This window comes from Ovis aries, chromosome 6, assembly GCF_016772045.2.
Source record: "Ovis aries strain OAR_USU_Benz2616 breed Rambouillet chromosome 6, ARS-UI_Ramb_v3.0, whole genome shotgun sequence".
In the NCBI taxonomy this organism is placed as follows: domain Eukaryota; kingdom Metazoa; phylum Chordata; class Mammalia; order Artiodactyla; family Bovidae; genus Ovis; species Ovis aries.
In genome coordinates this window covers 57,540,817-57,563,015 of record NC_056059.1, presented here as the reverse complement: position 1 = coordinate 57,563,015, position 22,199 = coordinate 57,540,817, and the positions used below count along the sequence as shown (strand labels likewise).

Here is a 22,199-nt window from a genome sequence, read left to right as displayed (position 1 = left end):
CGAGCCTCCAGCGCCCGCTAACCCTTTACCTGCGCCGCCAGCGCCGCTCCAGAGGGCTCCCCGAGCCCGACTACCGACACCCCATACGCCCGCCCCGGAGCCCAGGCTGGCCTGCGGGGCGCACCCGAGCAGGAAATCTCGGAGCTCGGCTTCTGATCGTCGACACTCAGGCTGCGTGCCAGCCGCCCGCTCGCTCGGGGAAACTTTTTGGTGCCTACTTTATCGTCGTGCTGCGGGGGAGAGGGGAGCTTCCTAAGATGCGGGACCTAAGAGGGGAGATACATAAGTGCACTCCCTGGCAAACTGATGTACCCTCCTTCTTCCCGTGAACTTGTTTTGTTTCCTCCCCCGTTCTGGCAAGTGCGTACCTGGCATACGCACTGTCACCTGCCTTTAAGGGATAAATATTCTGGGGTAGAGAGCAGACGCTACCAGGATGAGAATTCCCTGGGAAGCTGCATAGCCTCGCCGGCACCCTGGAGACCGCAGTGGGAGTTCAAAAGTCATGCTCCCCCCGTCCCCCACCTTCCCTCTCTGTTCCTGGGGTGTTGGAACCTCGGCTGCCACACTCCGTCTACCGTCCTAAGCTCCAAGCCTGAGCTTGGAGCCATCCATACGCTTAAGGTGGGTTGATTTACCCTAAAATAGTACTTAAGCGTTGGAGATTCTTTTCACCTGTGCTTCAAAGTGCGTCGGTGTTGGCCTTAACAGGGAGATATGTTAAGCAAGGGCGCCACCTAGCTTGTCCTTTTCTCTCTTTCCCCTTCATTCGTCCATTCAGAGAGCGTCAGCTTGAAACAGTATGCTGGAGAAGCAACAGGGCAGAATACCGTTTAAAGATGTAATCTGTCCACTCCAGTGACTCCAGCGCTATTTACATGACAACGTTTGTCACACTTTAACTCCTTTTTTTTTTTTTTGAATCATTCCACTTATGTAGTGGCTGCATGTTTTAAAATGATAGATTATTAGGATGGGAAGATATTATGATTCAAGAAAATGAGAATGGTCTGGAATGTTTTGAAAAGAATGATCATTGTACAGCTTGTCTGACTGGAAAATACCCTGTGGAACTGGAATGGTAGCTGCCAGGGGCAGACATCATATTTCAGGACACAAAAGCTGGTGAAGAAGTTGTAGTGGGTATACCTTCATTTACTGTTACTCAGTTGGTACAGTGTGAAATGCCACATGCTCGTAAGTTCTGAGATTTATTTTTCTGAAAAGGATACCAAATTGCTATGATTTATTCAGTAATCCTGGATAAATACTTTGGTATTATGTAGGAACTTGGATGATCCTTTTAGTTTTATTCAGTACGGTTATTTTTTAGAGATCATGTACATTTCAGATCATCAGCAGTAATGTAGCAGATAGGTGAATTTCTGTTTTAGAAAGGATTGCCAGGTATTGTACTCTCACAGGTTCTTAGGAAATTTTGTGGAATGTTTAAGAGTTACTGAAATTCATTTATGGAATATTTTCATAGAGAAGGAAATGGCAACCCACTCCAGTGTTCTTGCCTGGAGAATCCCAGGGGCGGGGGAGCCTGGTGGGCTGCCGTCTATGGGGTCGCACAGTCGGACACGACTGAAGTGACTTAGTTTATGTGCTGTTTTGGGCTTCCCAGGTGGCGCTAGTGGCGAAGAGTGTGCATGCCAATGGCAGGAGACATAGGAGACACTGATTCCACCCTTGGATTGGGAAGTTCCCCTGGACGAGGAAGTGGCAACCCACTCCAGTATTCTCTCCTGGAGAATCCCATGGACAGAGGAGCCTGGCAAGCTACAGTCCATGGGGTCGCATAAGAGTCAGACACGGCTGAGGAGGCTTAGCACAGGTGCATGCTGTTTTACATTACTTTCTGATAAAACCCTTTGTCCGCGTAAAGAACCATCTTATCCAATTTCTAACCCATGCTTTAAACATGGTCACAGGATAACGGTAAGTTTTAGTTGGTTATTTTGACCAAAAAGACTTGGGTGTTTATCTTGGGTTTTAAAGTATGTTTCCCAGACTAGCAGAATTGGCATCATCTGGGGGGATTTAGTAAAACTGCAGATTCTTGGGCTCCATCCTAGACATATGGACGCAGAAATAATGGGGTCAGGGAGGGCGAAAAAATATGTGTTTTAACAAATGAGGCACCACTGCCCTCAGCCTGCTCAAGCTGCTGGCTAGGTTACCCTCATCTATTAAAGGCTGGGGGGATACTATAAACCACACGTAGTGGTGTTAACCTCAAGTTACCAGTTTATCATGTTGATACCAGCTTGTCATGTTGATACACTAACCCAAACCCTCTGATGTGTCCGTACTATGTGTAATCTGTAGTTAATGCAGATCACAAGGAATGCCAAATAGAGCTCAGAGGGGCCCCTCATAAAAACATACAGAAGAAAAACCTATGGTTTCTTCATGCATATGGGAATGAAACACCATGAATCACTTAGTTTTTAAGGTGTGCTTATGTTTTCATTGGCATATAAATTGTTCTCTGATGATAAGTCATGGAAGCTAAGAAAGCTATTGGGTTGGTCAAAAAATTCATTTGGGTTTCCTGTAACAGCTTGCAGAACCTAAACAAACTTTTTGGCCAACCCAATAATTTGAGTGGATATGTATTTTTTTTATTGGAGGATAATTGCTTTACAGTGTTATGATGGTTCAGTCATAATTATGCATATATTCCCTCCCTCTTGAGCCTTCCTGCCCCCCTCCCATCCCACCCTTCTGGGTTGTCACAGAGCACCAGGCTGGGTTCCTTGTGTTACATAGCAGCTTCCCACTAGTTATCTGTTTTACAAATGCCACTGTATATATGTCAGCACTACTTTCTCAATTTGTCCTTTCCTCTCCTTCCCCCACTGTGTCCACAAGTTGGTTCTCTACGTCTCTGTCTCCATTCTTTCCTGTCAAATATTTGTCAACATAGCTCTAAACGAAAGAAGAGACAAATTTTTAAAAAGGTTATAGTATTGGCTTTGGAGAAGGAAATGGCAACCCACTCCAGTATTCTTGCCTGGAAAATCCCATGGATGGAGGAGCCTGGTAGGCTACAGTCCATGGGATCTTGAAGAGTTGGACATGACTGAGCGACTTCACTTTCATGAATTGGAGAAGGAAATGGCAACCCACTCCAGTGTTCTTGCCAGGAGAATCCCAGGGACGGGGGTGCCTGGTGGGCTGCCGTCTATGGGGTTGCACAGAGTTGGACATGACTGAAGTGACTTAGCAGCAGCAGCAGCAGCAGCAGCAGCAGCAGCAGCAGCAGTAGTTCTGGCTTTGGAGAAGGGAATGGCAACCCACTCCAGTATTCTTACCTGGAGAATTTCATGGACAGAAGAACCTACAGGGCTACAGTCCACGGGGTCAAAAAAAGTGTCCAACGTGACTGAGTGACCAACACTGGTGGCTCAGTGGCAAAGAATCTGCCTGTAATGAAGGAGACTCTGGCAATGCAGGAGATGTGGGTTCGATCCTTGGGTTGGGAAGATCCCTTGGAGAAGGAAATGGCAACCTCTCCAGTATTCTTGTCTGGGAAATCCCATGGTCAGAAGAGCCTGGAGGACTATAGTCCATGGAGTCGAATAGAATCTAACCTGACTGAAGTGATTAACACAGCATAGTATTGGCTTTCGTTATAATCAAGCAAGTGCCATAGTAAGCATTTTAGACTTTTGAGAAAGAGATTACTGGTTAGATTCTATATTTTTAGCTCAGTTTTCTCCATTGGATGGATAGTGTATTTCCAATTGCCTGCATGGATGTCTTAACCTTTAAACTCTCTTGGTCCAACTTTATTATTTCCCTCATTTTCATCTCCTAACCTATTCATTTTACATTTGTAACTCTACTCTTCACTCAATTTTGGTTGGAACTGGAATTAGAATTTTCCTTCTTTTTCATCACCAACCTCTATCACTGTCTTCTCTATCAGTAATGTCCTGAAGTCACTCGTCTTAGCAAGTTCATTGCCACTGCCCTAAGATCAAGGTCTTATGCTTTCTATATCAGACCTTTGCAACAGTCTCTTTACTGGTCTCTCAGCTTATGGTCTCTTTCATCACTAACTCAGCTGACATAGTATTGCTCCAGGCATTCTAAAATACCATTTCACCCAGACTATTCCCCTTCTCAAAAACTTTTTAATGATTCCCTTTAGGTTATTATGGGCTTCCCCGGTGGCTCAGTAATAAAGAATCCACCTGCAGGAGACACAGGAGACATAGGTTTGATTCCTGGGTGGGGAAGATCCCCTGGAGGAGGACACGGGTTCGATGCATGATACTGGATGCTTTGGGCTGGTGCACTGAGATGATCCACTCCAATATTCTTGCTTGGAGAATCCCATGGACAGAGGAGCCTCGTGGGTCGCAAAAAGACACAACTGAAGTGACTTAGCGCACACCTATTATCAGGTAAAGTTTAAAATCCCTACGTAGCATTTAAAGTCATCTAAGTACTTTGGAGATATTTTGGCTCTCCCTGATTTTGCTCAGGCAGCTTCCTCCACCTGAAGTGTCATTCTGACATTGTGACAGCTAAGCGCTGCTTAGCCTTGAAGCCCCTGCTCTCTGTCGCCCCCTCTTGGCCATCCTTTTTGATCCCCAGTTGGATTTATTTGTTCCTCTGCAGTGGCAACTCACTCCACTACTCTTGCCTGGAAAACTCTATGGATGGAGGAGCCTGGTAGGCTGCAGTCCATGGGGTCACTAAGAGTTGGACATGACTGAGTGACCTCACTTTCATGCATTGGAGAAGGAAATGGCAACCCACTCGTGTTCTTGCCTGGAGAATCCCAGGGGCAGGGGAGCCTGGTGGGCTGCCATCTGTGGGGTTGCATAGAGTCGGACACGACTGAAGCGACTTAGCAGCAGCAGCAGCTGCAGTATATCCTTAGCACCTGGCTTTCACGTCTAACAACTTAAAAAAAAAAACATAGTCTGTCTTATATGTAATTTAGTTGCACTTCCCTTAGATTATAGGATTATGGAGGGCAGAGGTGTGCGTGACTAATTTTTAAATCATTTTAGGCATAACATAATTTGGACATAGCAAGTACAGTGTTTGTTGTATTCTTGCTCCTAGGATGGAAGATATTTATATAAACAACAAACTTCATGTGTATTAAATGGTCTTATGCAAATAATAATGATCCACTCCTCTACATTTTCTCTGAGAGTTGAACTTCATGTACTACACATAGTACTTGCTTCCTGTTTTCCTATTAAGACTGAAATCAAAGAAGGTATAAACTATTTTACTCAAATTTGTCGTCCTGGCAAAATGCATACCCAAGTGAATATTTGCTGAGTGAATGCCTCAACTATTGTGGTTATGGTTATACGTGAAAATTCTGGGAGTTTGCAAAGACCTCCAGTAAACTTCAGAGCCTAGTCTGGTCTCTAATCTGGAAATTAGAAAATATTCTTCTAGGTTATTATTAGTAAGTGTCTGCTAGATACTCAATGCTTTATTTTTATGTGCTGTGAGAAGCTAACAGAAAGAAATTGATGATGTGCTGAAATCCTGTTGAGCGATTCCCTCTGGAGCTCTGTTTTTAGGTTTCATCTGTACCTTTGGAATGTTTCCAGTGCCTACTTCATACGGCTGTTGTGAAGATTACATGGCTTAGAACATGCAAAGCTCCAAAAACTGTCTCGTGTACAGTAAGCACTTGGTAAGCATGAACAATTATTATTATTATTATTATTGAAGATACTGAACTGCACCTGCTAAAGTTGGGGGATAAAAACAAACACCATGCAAATCTAAGTAGTTTATCCTTTATTCATACAAACAATACATACACAAGACTGTACCTTTTTTGAAGACTGCAATAATTTTCTAGTGTAACAACTCTGTAACAAAATTTAACTAAATGTAACATTTATGAAAATATAAATCTCTGATTGGGTAATTCTTCCCAACAATACAAAGTTTACATAAAAACATTCAATATGAGCTATCAGTTGCAAACAAGTTAGGAAAAATCATTCAAGTCACTTGTTAAAACTCTATTAGCTGTTACATAGAACATTCACACTACATTGAATCCATCTAGGCATTTAATTCTTAGAAAGGTGTAGCATGGAGGTCCAACTGATAATGACAGGAATAAGTATGTGCTACCTCCAAAGAGCTAAAAACAAAAAAGCATTGACTCATACAATCAACTCCAGGTAATCTGTACGTGGGCTGAAACTTCTCTGGGCTACCACCTCCCTGGTTGGTAGCTAGACCAGGAGGAACATACTGGAAAAAAATCTTTCACTGGGGTGTTTCATATCTGAACCTCATCTCTGTATGCTTATGTGTCAAACTGTTTTCCAAAGTGAAATACACCTATATTGGACTCCCTGTGGGTTAGATCATTTGTTTCTGACATTAGCATTAACAATTAGGATGTAGCTCTCCTTTTTTCTCACATTTCTCCCCCACATCTCTGTGAGGGCAATAGAGGAGCTATCACTACCTTTATTTTTGCAGTTTAAGAAAACAATACGTTTGGGACGTTAAAGATCTGTCTACAGATGAGTTCAAGGCAGAGCTGGCTGAAAGTCAGTGCCTTGCTCATTTTTCTGTCTTCTCAAGACACCATGGTCCCTTTCAAACCAAACCACTACTACTGATCACCATTGGAAAGTCATCCAAGGACATGCCATGAGGGGGATATGGAAGGAAGAAAATCATGTTCCCCTACTGGGATGTAATATTTTCTTTTAAACAGGAGAAGTAGTTTTTAAAAAAACATTGAATACCAATTTCATAGCTTCTGCTTTGAAATGGCTAAGACTATAAAAGACTCCAGAGAATCCTCAGGCAGAAAGGATAACGGATAAAGAATGATACATATAGTGTATAGAAGTAAGAAAGTGCTTACTTACAAACAGGACAGTAAAGAGCCTTTGGATGCCCTTAAGATTTATGCAATATTTTAGCACGAAGACAGGCATATTCAGTTTGTCCCAGAGTATTTGGTCAGCTATCTGCGTTTTACACAGGAAAGAAGAAGAATGAGAGTAAGTAAGGCAAATGTCGTCAGTATTCCACAGATGGCATGTCGAGAAAGCTTTCCTTCTAATAAGATTTACTGCAGGGGTTTAGGAAATAATCTATGCTTCCACACAACCAACTTCTATAGCACAGCCTTTTGTTGGTACAATGATAGAAATGAACAGGTGTTTTGACTGCGTTTATAATGCCCTTTCTGTAACATTTTTACACCCAGCACAAACAGGCATTTCAAAATGACACGAAAAGATTGTGGTTTCATATTAAATGTGTTCCTTTGCAGCCCAGAAAATAGTTTAAAAATTGTGTGTTCCATGATACAGAAACCCTTGCATGCAATTGTAATGAAGACCGACTCTATGTGTGTTCAATAGCCCTGTAATAGCGGTAGGCAGCTCTTGCCCCAGTCCAGTCTGTGGCCTCATACTAAACATCCTTTCTCTTGGGAAACTGGGAGTACCTCTGGGCACTTTTGTACATTATTTGCACCTTTAGACCTTCCATGTGCAGACTGGATTGACACAGTTGTCAGGATCGTAAAAGTGTAAGGGGAGATTAAGGCTGTGTTTAGTTATCCACAATCATTTGAAGTTCAACAGCAGTTTGTGTTCACAATTTCAACCTGTTGCTGTAGGACTAACTCCAGTCCAGATGGTCTGTGTGTAGCTCTAACCTCTCTCATCTGGACAATGGGATGAGTTAAGCTGCTTCTTCCAGTCCAGTTAATTTAAAAACTACTCTCAGCTGATATAGTCATGTAAATATGATTTCTAGAAATTCTGTCAAGACTGCAGTCTTGGATAAACTTTGTCAAAAAGACCGATTCTACGAATAGTTTCACATTTCTGTACATTTCATGTGTGCGTGTGAGTTGCTCTGTCGTGTTTGACTCTGTGACCTCATGGACTGTAGCCTGCCAGGCTCCTCTGTCCATGGTTTTCTCTAGGCAAGATACTGGAGTGGGTTGCCATTCCCTTCTCCAGGGGATTGTCTCAATGTATGAGAATGGCAATAATTAATACTGGAACTGCAGCATCGTTCCTTTTTTCCCCCCTGTCGTTTAAGAACGAATGTGTACCATTTGGGATACAGAAGGTTATTGTTTTTCCTTTTATGTGTGTATTATGCAGTTCTGCTAAGCAGGAAAAACATTTTGTTAGTTGTCAGGGGCATAGCTGTGGCCCCTGGATTCCAGGGCAGAGCACACCCGCTCGTAGCAGGAGTTGTGTTTCTTGGAGGGTGTTGACTCGTTCGGTTCTGAGGCGTCACTCACGGTGATGGGGCTGTCTCTTGCAAAAACCTCAGTCGACTCTCTCCATAGACAATCCACAGACACTTTAAAACAGTAACTATTACACTTTGGCCTGGATGTCTGTGTCGCGTTGTTGAAAATTTGTCTGCTGTTTGAAGTGGCGATTTTAATTTTCAGCGCAGCATCCACACGGTCCACCACGGTGTATATCCCTATGCTGCCATCGTCAAAACCCACAATGATGTTCAGGTGACGCTGGGAAAGGGCAAGGAAAGTTGGTGTTTTGTAAAGGGAACAAGCACCGATATTTTTGCCATCGGCCAGTCTCATGACAATCAAACTGGATATTGCACCATTTTCATCCTCTTCTTCCCCATTTCGGAAACAAATGTATACCAGGTAGCGCCCGTCTCGAGACAGCCTCTGCCTCCAAATGACCCCAGAGGCATGCACCACCCGTAATTTGCCGCTGTGTAAATCCAGCACGTTGATATTCTCATCTCCCCTGGAAATAATGCCTAGCTTTCCATTGGGAGAGATTTCAAAATCCTCTAGGTTTTTCAGAAAGTTGTTTGGAAGTTGCACGCGGCGGCAGATCACTTCTTCTGTCAGACTCCAGATATTAACCGTCTCCGCCGACGTGATAAACACGATGATATCCGGGCAGTCGGGAATCAATTTAAAATTCACAATGGTGGTGCCATCTTCGCAGCAGAACTTCTTGGTGATGCTTCCTGTCCAAAGACTGACCGCCAGCACCTTGCTTTTGGTCATGCCCACCACGAAGGTGTTCGCAGAGGTGATGAAGGCGTTCTGCAGACTGGTCAGGATATTGCACACCCTGTGGCCCGTGGCCAGTCTCCAAACCCTGGAGGCATTTTCCTCGCAGAGAGAGACCACAAACTGGTCATTGTGTGTAATCAGCAGCTGAGAGATTCTCTGCCCATTAATTCGAAAGAGGTTTTCACCACTGCTGGTGTGCCAGACGTACTGGCTGCTCTTATCGTCTGACGTCACCATGACGTCTCCGGAGGACGTCAGCACGCAGTGTTCAACCGTTCCTTCATGCTTAAATACTGCTTCAAGGAACCCGCTGCTGAAGTTCCACTTGTGAACACAATCTGAGCCATCGAGGGAATAAATGATCTCCCCGCGAGCAGGTAACACCAGACTTTGGATGGGTTTTCCAGTCTTATCTATGTTGGACATAGCTGTGATTATATCTATGTCCCAGATGGAAAGAACACCGCTGGTGGATAAAGATAGCAGCATGTTGTGGTGACTGGATTTCACCAGCTTGACTATGGTACCTGAGATTTCCTGTAAGCTCGCCATACACTGCCCCGTGTCCCGCCTCCAGAAGAACACGGCCGGGGTGTTTTCCATGGTCGCGATGATGCAGTCTCCGTTCTTGGACAGCACAGCTGATATAAAGCGTTCGTTGTGTTTTGCTCTGAACTTTTCTGCCACCTTCCACAGGCCAGTGTCTAAGAGCTCGATGCTGAGGGCCTTACAGATAAGAACTGCACTTTGGTCCTCTGAAAGTTCAATGCTGACCACCTCACTGTCTTCCCTGCGACAGTCAAAGTCATCAGTCAGCTGGGGGTTGGAGATGTCCTCTGTGTTCCAAACAGAAAGGCTGCCCTCACTGTCTACCATTACCATTTCCTGAGCCGTGTCCAAGATAAGAAGGAACTTCACAAACCCACCTGAAAATTCAGATGTCACTGTACATAACTTTTCTCCACTCCCTAGATGAAAGATGGTGGTGGTGTTCAGGTACTGTCCACAGAAGGCGTACACGCCATCCAGTGAGCACTGGACGCAGGTCACTTCGTACCAGCAGTGGAACTGGTAAAGGGGCCATCCATAGAGCAGATCGATGACAGTGACATCTTTGCTGGCTTCGAGCCAGGCCAGAGCATGTTTGACGGACAGTGTAAATCCATTGATGTAGGTGGAGCCACTTCCATGCTTGGTCCCTTTGATTTCTACTTCAGACAGGAGGCAAGAATTTACATTGTCGTAAACCAGCAGGGTGTTATTTGTTGTTGCCACCACAAGATACTTTTCATTATTGGTGAGTTTCATGCCGAGGATGACAGACTGGGCTGTTGTGATTTGCCTGAGTAGCTGACGCGTTTCCACATCCCAAGTGCTGATGGAACCATTTTCTAAAGCTGTGAGGACCGTACTGGGGTTACAGGTGGGCAGAATCTCAGTGACATGCAGGTGACTAGATGACAAGGGAAGTCGCTCTGGGCTGTAGGTCACATCCATGGATGAGTGTAATGGCACAATGGAACAGTATTTGGGCCCATCTTTGTCACATTCTAAGAGAAGATGTCTGAGTTTGGGCAGGGAGCTCACAACAGGCAGCAGCCTCTGCTGAAGCTCTGCAGAGAGGGAGCCGGGGAACGCAACGACCTTGGTTTTGATGCTGCGGAGGGTGCTCGCCAGGAACTTCAGCTCCTTCTCCTGCGAGCAGTTGTAAGCCAGCTCAATGTCTGCGAGCACTTTGTCGAACTGGCCGATTTTGATCATGGTGTAAAGCCAGCTGAAGTTCATGATGATGCCATAGAGTAGGTCGTCAGTCTTCCCACACCTTGTCAGGTGGTACAGCAGCTCACACATTTTCCGATGGTTGACAAAAAAGATGTCAGGCTCCAGTGGATTACACTGGAAGACCCAGGGCTGGTCAGGGGCCTGCCTGTCAAAGGAAGCCTGCTCAATGAAGTGTCTCTCCTCCTCCAGCAGGCTTTTGCTCTCCAAGTCAAGGCAGCCGTTCAGGTAGGGGTCTTCCAGGCAGAAAGCTTTCCTCCTGCCCCCTGACCAGACTCCCAGGAAGTAATCTGCCAGTATGGTGTGCATTTCATGCAGGTCGCTCTTGTCCTGCAGATACAGCTTCTGGGCTATGAGCTGCAGGTGTCTGTTGGCCCAGACCAGCAGGGTGACATTTTTCACGTGTCTCTCGATTAGGTATCCACTGAGCCCCTCCTTGAGCTTTGCGATGTACAGATAAGGTACCCTCAGGGGATTGCTGGGCCTCACGCTCTCATTGAGCTCATTCATCACACTGTTGTCCAGGGCCAGCACGTCCTCCAGCTCCATCTCACTCAAACCCATTTTGGCCATGGTGATGTAACCGAGAGCCCGGGAGACAAGTTTCTGCCCACACTTTTGCTCCAGGGACCAGAAGAGCTGCTCTATGCTTTCGTGCACAGTGACACAGAGGGAGGACTCGTTGACGTCTCTGTGAGATCGCCAGTGTCTCACCTCCCTGAAGGTCAGGTTCACAAACATGGGCAGTGTGCACTTGGAGAAGGCGTTGTTCACATAAATCTGCTGGCCCGACGTGACCTTCCTTTTGACCCGCAGAAGCTGGTGTTTGAGCATCTGGCTGCACATCTTCCTGTCCCGGGGAATCAGCTCAATATAGTTGTCTTCTTCGTGGATAAGGCACCTCAGTTTCTGCAGGATCCCATGTTTGTTGGGCAGCGTGGAGAGGACGATCCGGACGAAGCGGGGAAGGTGCACGGGAAGCCACCAGAGCTTCCGGGCCTCGTCGCTTTCTGAGAGCTGCTCCAGAGCATCGAATATGACCACGAGAGGTCTCTGCAATGAAGACTCATTCAAAAGGTTTATGAATAAGTCACGGAGGTCATGGATCTTCTTAGGGTAGCTCTGAACCAGGCACCGGTAGTTCACTGCCAACTGTTCACAAACACTTAGAAGGAGAGACTTAAGATCAGTACTCAAGTCTGTGGTTCCTAGAAACCTCACGACTACAACTGGGTCAGATTCTGGTCCTGTGTCTTCATGTAGCCAGCCATAAGCCTAAAACACAAAGGTGGCGTTTAGAATGGAGATACATATTCACATGGGCACATGCAACAACACTTCCTCTGCAGAGATCAGCCTTCTGGTAACCCCAACCAGGCAGAAAGTAACCTAGACCCAGGAGATGGAAAAGCCTGAGATGGTCAGAGAGCTGTCACAAAGCTGTGACATAGGTGAAATGCTCAGGATCACTCCACCAGAGGTAATAAAACAGTGGTAACAGTAGCAGTCAACCTCAAGGCAGCATTTGGCTTGTATTCTAAAAGTTACAAAGCATTTCACCAACTGTAAATCTGAATATCTAGTATGCTTAGTTCCTCATCACTGAATTTCCATTTCTTAGCGCGGTTGTTGGCACATGGGAGGTGCTTGGTAAATATTTAATGAATAGATTAAGTAATGACCTACACATTGTATGCTTAGTCTCTCAGTCGTGTCCGATTCTTTGTGACCCCATGAACCATAGCCCACCAGGCTTCTCTGTCAGTGGGGGTTCTCCAGGCAAGAATACTGGAGTGGGTTGCCATGTCCTCCTCCAGGGGATCTTCCCAACCCAGGAATCGAGCCAAAGATTGAACCCAGGTCTCCACATTGCAGGCAGATTCTTTATTGACTGAGCCACCAGGGACCTACACATTAGGTCAAGTCAATTATCTTCCTTAATTGAGGTTACATACGGCTGACCATGGTCTAGTTAACCTTTGCTGTATTTTAATCACTGAGTCATGTCCAATTCTTTCGTGACCTTATGCACTATGTAGCCCGCCAGACTCCTCTGTCCATGGGATTTCCCGGGCAAGAATAGTGGAGTGGGTTGCCATTTCCTTCTTTAGGGGATCTTCCTAAAGATCTTCCCTGGGATCAAACTTGTATCTTCTGCTTAGCAGGCAGATTCTTTACCACTGAGCCACCTGAGAAGCCTTCTAGTTAATTAGAATGTAATAAAAATATTCAGCAATAAAATGATATTGAATATAATCTTTTATGACTCAGAGACTTTTACTCTATTGTGATGCTATAGGGTCATCATTATAATTATTTTTTATTATTATCATAAAAATCTGATAATGTGGGTTAAATGAGTTTGGCTGAATTTGTGCTTTATAACAGACAGTTTACTATATAAACAGGCAGTCATCAGACCTCACATTATCTCTCTGTAGGACAAATAGGATTACATGGGATTACAGTATCATGTAACAGAAGAGGAAACTGAGGCCCAAGCCATATAAATAGCTTGCTTGTAGTTAAATGATTATCAAGAGATGAAAATGGAATCGAAGTCATATCTGACTTTCATTCTAGTGTTCTCTCTCTCCCACTCTCTCTTTTTTAAATTGTACAGTTAAAGAGATAACATATATGAGATGGCTGCTAGGTTTAGTATTTTTCTGTCTGAAAAGGTAAGGAAAAAAAGGGATATGATCAAAGTATAAACACTCCAAAGCATATTTTTAGGGAGATAATGTTTTTCAGTAATCTGTGGAGTTCACCAAGGATACTCCTTAGAAAAAGACATATTTTCTAATACATTAAGAAGTTTATGAAACTTGGTTCCCCAATAGGTAGTTCAGATTAAAATGTGAATAAGTTTAGAAGATTCATGGATGTCAGTTTCAAAACTAACTGCTAAGGAAAATAAGCAACTTGTTTTTGGTGTTTGGCCCCAACCTTTGAAGCTAATTTGGAGGAAGGTACAGTATTCTTGCCTGGAAAATCCCATGGAGGAGGAGCCTAATGGGCTACAGTCCATGGGGTCGCAGATTCAGACATGGCTGAGCATGCGCAAATGCACGCACACGCACAATCCCTCCATTTTACCGCTGTCCTTCAGTGGCAAATCAGAAACAGAATACAATCTGTTTGTCCCTGTGTGGATGGCTTATGATGATTACATGCATCATCCTTCTTCCCAATCCCGGGTTGGAGGATATGTGATGTCTATAAAGAATGGCCTTCTGATATGAGCTCATGTCCCAGGAAATGTTGGTTGCACAAGAGACGACCTGGAGACAAACGTGAGATGCCTGTCTGGATCCTTACAAGGGACACAAGGTCACGAGAGCACAAGTTGTAGTTGGTGGAGACGGGGAGGCGCTGGAGCAGATGTTCCCCAGGAGGGAGGGGAAGCAAGCAGAGTCTCGGCAGGGGACCTAGAACTAGGCAAGGCTCCTGTGAGATGCTGGTGGTTGCACAGCATACCCAGAACAGCGAGCACTCAGAAGGTCATTGTTTGACTGTCACCACACTCTGCCCATGGGGACTGCGTGTGTGTACAGGCATATCACACACATCATATGACTACCGTGCTGGACACAGAGGGTTGCATCACATGTGCATTGTTCCTGCAACCACTTTTATCCTCCCCTCTTCCACAAGGAAAAAGCCCTAGAGTGAGTCTGAAGTGCATGTTGCTGCTGCTGCTGCTGCTAAGTCGCTTCGGTCGTGTCCGACTCTATGTGACCCCATAGACGGCAGCCCACCAGGCTCCCTCATCCCTGGGATTCTCCAGGCAAAAACACTGGAGTGGGTTGCCATTTCATCTCCAATGCAGGAAAGTGAAAAGTGAAAGTAAAGTCGCTCAGTCGTGTCCGACTCTTAGCGACCCCATGGTCTGCAGCCCACCAGGCTCCTCTGCCCGTGGGATTTTCCAGGCAAGAGTGCTGGAGTGGGGTGCCATCACCTTCTCTGGTGAAGTGCATACACCGAGCGTTTTCTCATTTGATTTCAGTTCCCCTTGTAGCATTACTGTCTTGCTCACTTGGAATAATTCTAAAGTTTGAAGACACACCTACAAAGAAGTGCGCAGACACAGGCAGACGGTCACACACATGCACACGCACACACCTATTTTGAGACGACATGGCCCCTAAATATAAGCCTGCCGTTTCAGTTGAAGAAAGGGCTCATACCCTAACACAAGAAGAAAAACCAGTGGTTGGGTGTGGCAGGGTGAGAAACGGTAAATGGGCCTCCCTAAGGACTTTGAATATAAGTCTGATATACCTGGCTGTCACCTGTGTGTGTCCTCACAATCCCCACATGAGGTGCAGCACAGTTGTCCCTCTTCTTGTCCTCATGTGATAGATCATAAGAATGTTCACAAAGTTAAGGACAGTTCTGCTTTTAAGACAGTAGTCACAAGAAGAGCAATATTCTGAAGTAACACCAGGATAGTATAAACCATCAGACTTTGGTATCAAGTGTAACAGGAGGTTAAGCCTGGTACTAGTTTCCCCCAGTTTAGACAATAGATACCACATTCCAGAATGAAGCTCCAGCCCATCTTGCAAGACTTGAAAGGGAATTTCGAAAACTAGTTTTGCTACCTTTGGTGGACTACTTGCCTCCTGCCTGAAAAAGGGGCCAAGAAAAAAAAAATGGGAGAGGAGGATTTTATTGTCATCGTTTAGTTGCTAAGTCATGTCTGACTCTTTGTGACCCCATAGACTGTAGCCTGCCAGGCCCCTCTGTTCATGGAATCTCTCAAGCAAGAATATTGGATGGCCATATCTTTCTCCAAAGGATTATCCCGACCCAGGGATCAAACTCGTGTTCCCTGTGTCTCCTGCACTGGCAGGCAGGTTCTTTACCATTGAGCCACCAGGGAAGTGGGGAGATGAGGATGCTGTGGGGTTATATCTCTCACCACCCTACTCCCAAAGTGCCCACTTCTCACTTCTACCTTTGGGAAAGGCGCTGCAATGGACCACTTTCAGGATGTCCCCTAGGGCCTGAGAAACATAGCCATCTGGGTCTGATGACAGCTGAGGAATATGCAGGTTGAGTGACTGAGCCTGGCTAGCTGCTCCAATGGAGGAGTGATAGGTGCCCTTTTGGGACTGGAGTTTCTCAGGACAAAACAGTACCCACATGTTTCCCATGTTTCACATGTCAGCCACTGATAAGTGTGAGCGATGAGGGTTTCTGCTGGTTCTGTTTTACCCAGTTCTTGTCTAAGGGAGCTTGCTGTGGAGAGGCTCTTGGCAGAAAGATACTAGAATATGGGTTGCTGGCTGTCTAGAAGCCATGAGGGTGACCAGATGGAAAAACAATGCGGTTTCCTGTGCCTAGGGAGCAGTAGGTGAGAGGTGCTCAGTGAGGACAGGTCGGGTAGTGTGAGAGGGAAAAGACCTTCCGGAAACCAGGAAAAGGCCTCAGAAGAAACAGGAGGAAGTTTTAAACACCTTCTAAGACCAGAGTGCAGAGCCCAGGTCAGAAGGGTACTGGTCTATAAGAATGTTCTGGCCACCTTACCTACATCCCCTAAATCACAACCTATAGAAGTCAGAGTGTGGTTGGGGTTGTGGAGGGGAAGAAGTGGTGTAAGAAAGGAGAAGCTGGTCATGTTCCTACTTCCTGCAGGAGGGGCCTGGCATATGGTTGGCCTCAGTCGGGGGAAGGAGATGTAGACTGAAGTATTAATTATCATCTACAACTGGACATATTAATTGCTGAACTGAGATGGATTTAGTATCCAGAAGCAATCAGAGGGCTTGTCTTTGCTGAGAGTGATGAGAAGAGTTGTGAGATCTGCCTTTGTTTCCAGCCAGATGAGAACTAGCTCCACAACATGAGTTTGAACAGTAAGAGACAAAAAAAAAGCTGTTCTAGGATTGAACCTCGTGAGTCTTATCTTTCAGTATAATTGTTATACCAGCAAAAGAGAAACGCTAAAGTATCCATTCCAAAAGGACCGATTATAATTCATAGTAAACACAGAAAATGGAAGTGAATTTGGTGACTCGATCTTTTCCCCAAAGTTTTTACAAATATACGTGCAAAAGAATAGGTATTTACCTTCTTTGCTACTTCAGCTAGTAGAAGGGTCTTTCCAGTGCATGGTCCACCGTATATAATAAGTGGGTTGATGTGCCCGGTTTTGCTTGGAAGAATGTATTTATGCACGATGTTTAGAGATTCACATTTGTACTCGTAGAAGGAGGCATATGTTTTACATAAGGACGAATGCTGAAGGATTTCATCATAGAGCGTGTCAGTTTCTGTATCAAAATTCTGTTGTACCGTGGCCTGAATTATATCAATCATGTCCTCATAAAATTGTTTACCAAGTCCTTCTATGTAATGGTTTTCTATTTCTTGGGAATAGCCTAGTTTCATGTCACAATGAGTAACAGACGTGTACACTCTCAGATTAGATGAAGCAACAATGGTGGGAATAAATTCATCCCTGAGTTTTATCAGCTTCTCTTGGGCTTCAGGGTCCCGAATAATTCTTGGTTCTGTTCCAGTGATATCCATGTACTTTCCCATTTCTGGGATTTTCACGAAACGCTCAATGTTAGCAATTTTCCTTATATAGCAAACACACTTCTTCAGGAATGCTGGAGTTTGCTTTCCTAGAGCAAAGTCAAATTCATCCTCTATCGCTGAAAGAAAGTACAACAAGGAGTTTACTGTCTAGAACCAATAAGCAACGCATCCACGCTTCTAGCACGTGACTCTCAAGTCAGTAGTTGTAGTTTATTTTGCTTATAGTGTGTAGCTGAGTCATCTTTAGAATAATTTCTCAAGCCCTTAATTTCCTATTTGTCTTTTCCTGAACAGCCTGGATCCCAGAACAATGGATTCTAAATAAAATTGCTTAATTTCCTCCAAGACCTGAGGGAGAGGTTGAACATAATCATAAGAAAGCAAGCACACTAAGTTTATAGTTGCTTCTTCTAAGTTCCCACTTGGCTTTGCTCCCAGACTCCAGAGGTTCTAAGAGTGGAGAGCAGGAACTAACTGGGGCAAGGAGAGAATGAGGAAGAGGCCACATGACGTATCTAGTCTATTTCTTCCTCATCGGTCTTTCCTCCATTGTGGTTTCACCATTTTGTTTGAGATGCATATACCCCAGACATATATGTGTAAATATAAATGTAAAAGCATGTTCAAAATATAATTACATGCTAATTTCATTTATCCATTATCCATGTCACTGTTAAATCCCATTACACCCATCAGAGCAGGAACAGGAAAATGACTCAGTATGTAACTTTATTTCTTCTGAGATAAACCATGTTAGGGCTTATAACACATATGCTCACATAAAAGTAAATATACTTTCTAAACCATCTGAGGCCCCATAAGAACATTTAAAATTGTATCAGTACTAATAAAAAGCAACAATTATGCACAATTTTAGGGAAAAAAATAAAATAATTAAACCGATGGACATGAATTTTAAAACAAGCAGTCTTTTAAAGCTTGTTTTCTCCCCTGTGCTTTTCTTTATCCAGTTGGTCTTAACTGAGCATCTGCTATGTACCAGGCATGCTGCTAGTTGCTTAGGATACTGTGGTGGGAGAAAATAGAATGCTGAGAGAAAAAGCTATTAATGAAGCTTATAGTCCAGTGGAGGATGGCAGACATGAATCACTGCTGCTGCTGCTAAGTTGCTTCAGTCGTGTCTGACTCTGTGTGACCCCATAGACGGCAGCCCACCAGGCTCCCCCGTCCCTGGGATTCTCCAGGCAAAAACACTGGAGTGGGTTGCCATTTCCTTCTCCAATGCAAGAAAGTGAAAAGTGAAAGTGAAGTCACTGAGTCGTGTCCAACTCTCAGCGACCCCACAGACTGCAGCCCACCAGGCTCCTCCATCCATGGGATTTTCCAGGCAAGAGTACTGGAGTGGGGTGCCATTGCCTTCTCCGGATATGCATCACAGAGTCCCACAAATAAATGTATTATTTTTATGCCTGGGAAGTTGAATGACATGGTACCGTGAGAGTAAACAATTGGGAAATCTAATCCACTTGGAGAAGTCAGGGAAGATTTCCTTAAGGCGGTGACTCCTGGGCTGGGATCTGGTGGAAGCATGGGGGCAGGGGATGGGGCTGGTTGTAACTTAGACCATCTCAATATACTGGCCACATCTGCAACATCAAGCAAAAACAAAACATAGGTATATTCTATAAAGTAACTATTAAGGGAGGTGGGAATTTTATTTAAAAATGGTTCCTTTTAGCAGAACTGCTGTGATAATATTTTTTCAGTAATGATAGCAATTGATAAAGATTTGTGATTGAAGTAAAAGAGATGTATCTATATAAACCACCAGTGTTGAATAAGCTGTGCCATTCACATCAGGATAGTTTTTTTTTTTTTGGCTGCGCTGGGTCTTCGTTAGTTCACATGGGCTTTATTTAGTTGCAGCGTGTGAGCTTCTCATTGTGATGGCTTCTCTTATTGCAGAGCCCAGGTTCTAGAGCATGTGGGCTCCAGTACTTGTGGTGCATGGGCTCGGTAGCTGTAGCACACGGGCTTAGTTGCCCTGAGGCATGTGGAATCTTCTTGAACCCATGTCCCCTGCAGTGGCATGTGGACCCTTAATCACTAGATCACCAGGAAAGTCCCCAATCAATATATTTTACCAAAGATTTTATTCAGGAAAATTGTATCAGGAGGCCAGGTAAGGAAGCTTATATAACATATGTCTACTCTTCTGTTTGTAGAAGAGTACAAATTTGTTATAATATGTACAGGGGAAGATGCAAGAAATTTGGATATTCTGAACTCCTGCAGAAAGTAGCCTTTGGTCCATTTCTTGTCCAGCCACCTGTGTTCCACCAGGGAAATCCCTCTATCTGGTATTCTTATTTGAAGATTTATGAAAATATTAAAGTAATATTGTAGTGTAAACTCTGACAGTTTTTTTTGGGGGGGGCACTGTTTGTTTATAATGCAAGTGTCTGACTTAAGCTTTGATTGCTGAGGCATCCACTTCAATGATACCTATCTTGAATAAACTCATTAACAGCCAAACATACAGAGCAGGCCAGCCCCCCTCACCGAGACGCCTTTGTTTAAGAGCTCTCGGTGGACTTCAATAACTAACCTTTCCAGCTACTTGTTTTTCTCTCTCCCTGTGCTTTAAATTCCCACTTTTATGTTTTAAATTTACCAGTAAAGAGTGAGCCCAGTAAAAGCAAAGCCCTAGACATGTGTGCTCTGCCTCTCTTTCTCTCTCTGCTTCCGACCTTGCTGTGTGGCTTTAGACGTGCTCTGTAATTTCCAGGTCCTGTAAGTAATGTGGATGGGTGTTCAGTCATGTCCGACTTTTTGTGACCCTATGGACTGTAGCCCTCCAGGCTTCTCTGTCCATGGGATTCTCCAGGCAAGAATACTGGAGTGGGTTGCCATTTCCTACTCCACTTATAAGTTATAAGCCTTTATTTTTTCAAAGTTACCTGATGGTGATTGCTGAAGAGTATCTTGCAGTCCTAACAAGAGACAGAAAGGCTGGTCTAACTACCACATTGGTTACTGATAGACTGGCACAAAACAAATATACTCGATCCATTTCAAAGAGCTGGCCCCTCTTCAGCAATTTTCACTGTGCAAACATGGTCTTGAAATGAGTTGGAATGTAAAATAAATTAAAATTTCTTGAGCATGCATATCTTTTACAGATGTAACCCCAAACAGAAAATAGTCCAGGTATAGTATTTCATACGACCCAGTACAAAACTATTAATCTTCATATGGCTATCCATGTGGACCAAATGAATTTTTTAAAACTTGGGCTGTCTAACTCTGAGTCAGAGGATGCTCTCCCTAACTGGTGTCTCTTATATCAAGAATAGGAGAGTGTTTGCTCTTGGTATTTTTTTTCCTGATACAGCACATTATTTAGGAATAGGGTAGTTTTGCCCTTGATAAAGACAAAGAACCAGGGCTTCAAAAATGGATCAAAAAGATCCCAGAGGAATAAGGATATATGTTAACCTGTATATTCTAAAGATAGTACTTATTCCTGGTGATTTTAGCATTTTTAGGGAGAATTAAAATAAGACCCAATTTTTGACATCTTCTGGAGAACGAATTTGTCAAGATTCTTTCTCTGAGGTTAAAATACAGGCATATCCAGCGAGAATGGTATCAAGTGCTTCTTAGGTTTCCACAAACATTTTGCCACATCATTCACAAAACCAGTCTGAAAATGCAAATACTGTTGCTTTTTTCTTCAATGATTCTTTGCTATCACCTCTTAAAATAAATGCTACTTAACCAATTACTTTACCTAGGAGTGTTCATCCCCTGGAAACTATGACTGACATATTCCTTCAGATATGTGATTTCCTGTGCAATTCCTAAAAATAAAACCTCTTTTCCACAGCTGAAAAAGGCCCGCAAGTGAGTCTCCGCTCAGCAGTTAGGGATATTTTTTATTTTAAGGCTAATCTAGATCCTGCCACTCCCTTACTTCCCAACCTCTGATAGCTTCCCATCTTATACAGTGATGGAAGAAATTTTCACAGATTGAAATATGAGGGAGTCATTCTGGCTTATACCTGATTTGGGTTGAACTGTATGTTAAATAGAACAGCCTGTCTTCTGGCCCATCAAACATGCATTGTACATCTGATTTAACCACTAAAGGAAAGAATACATCTAAAAATCAAAATGGAATATCTATGATTCAGGCATCCAAAATCCAACCAGTGTATGTGGTTTCAGACATTTTTCCTGCATCACTGAGAACTTGAAATCTCTGAACTGTATCAGATGGAAGAACACCACCAGTTTATTCTCAAAATGATATCTGCTAGCAGTTGCCTAGGTCTCAAGGTCTACCCTTGTAACTATGCGACCATTTCAGACCCCAACCAGTCCTTATTTAACATGCATCCTGACTTCTTGCCAGCTCTAATTATAATTCTTGATAAACAACTTGATACCTACTGTAACTTTGTGATTTTTGCCTCTATAAGCCTCCCTCATTTTGCAGTCAGGTAGAACACAATTCAAGTGCTTCTTGAACCTGTCTCTCAGGCTACAGTGCTCAGTTTGGCCTGAATAAAACTCTATTATATTCCTATTATAGATTGTTTATTGATTATTTCTGTTGTTATTATGGCCTGTGCCCACCTTCTAACCTCATCTCTCCTCTGAGCTTGGCAACCTTTACTTGCTTCCTGCTCCTAGAACTTGCTTAGCACATTCCTGTCTCAGGAATCTTGAACCTGGCAATCCCTCCGCCTGGAATTCTCTATTTTAGATATGGCACTGCCAGCTCTGATTCATTCTGCCATTTAGCCCAGAAGTCATTTCCTTCTCACCTGCCCTATCTAAATCTGGACCC

The 22,199-nt window shown here is 44.0% G+C and overlaps 1 protein-coding gene and 1 long non-coding RNA gene across 2 annotated transcripts in view; one reads left to right on the top strand and one right to left on the bottom strand.

Annotated features, from left to right (window-relative positions):
- The first annotated feature begins 50 nt into the window (after window positions 1-50).
- LOC132660006 (uncharacterized) lies at window positions 51-13,092 on the top strand. Its single transcript, XR_009601145.1, has 4 exons — window positions 51-624; window positions 1,631-1,840; window positions 4,166-5,683; window positions 8,447-13,092. It is a non-coding gene; the product is annotated as an uncharacterized LOC132660006 (long non-coding RNA).
- NWD2 (NACHT and WD repeat domain containing 2) overlaps window positions 5,776-22,199 on the bottom strand; it is a 234,048-nt gene continuing 217,624 nt past the window's right edge. Inside the window, exons 6-7 of the mRNA XM_004009760.6 lie at window positions 16,910-17,499; window positions 5,776-12,106 (exon numbers count right to left, since the gene is read on the bottom strand). Of these exons, the coding sequence (XP_004009809.4) occupies window positions 8,174-12,106; window positions 16,910-17,499 (4,523 nt within the window). The 3' untranslated portion in view covers window positions 5,776-8,173. The remainder of the gene's footprint in view (window positions 12,107-16,909; window positions 17,500-22,199) is intronic.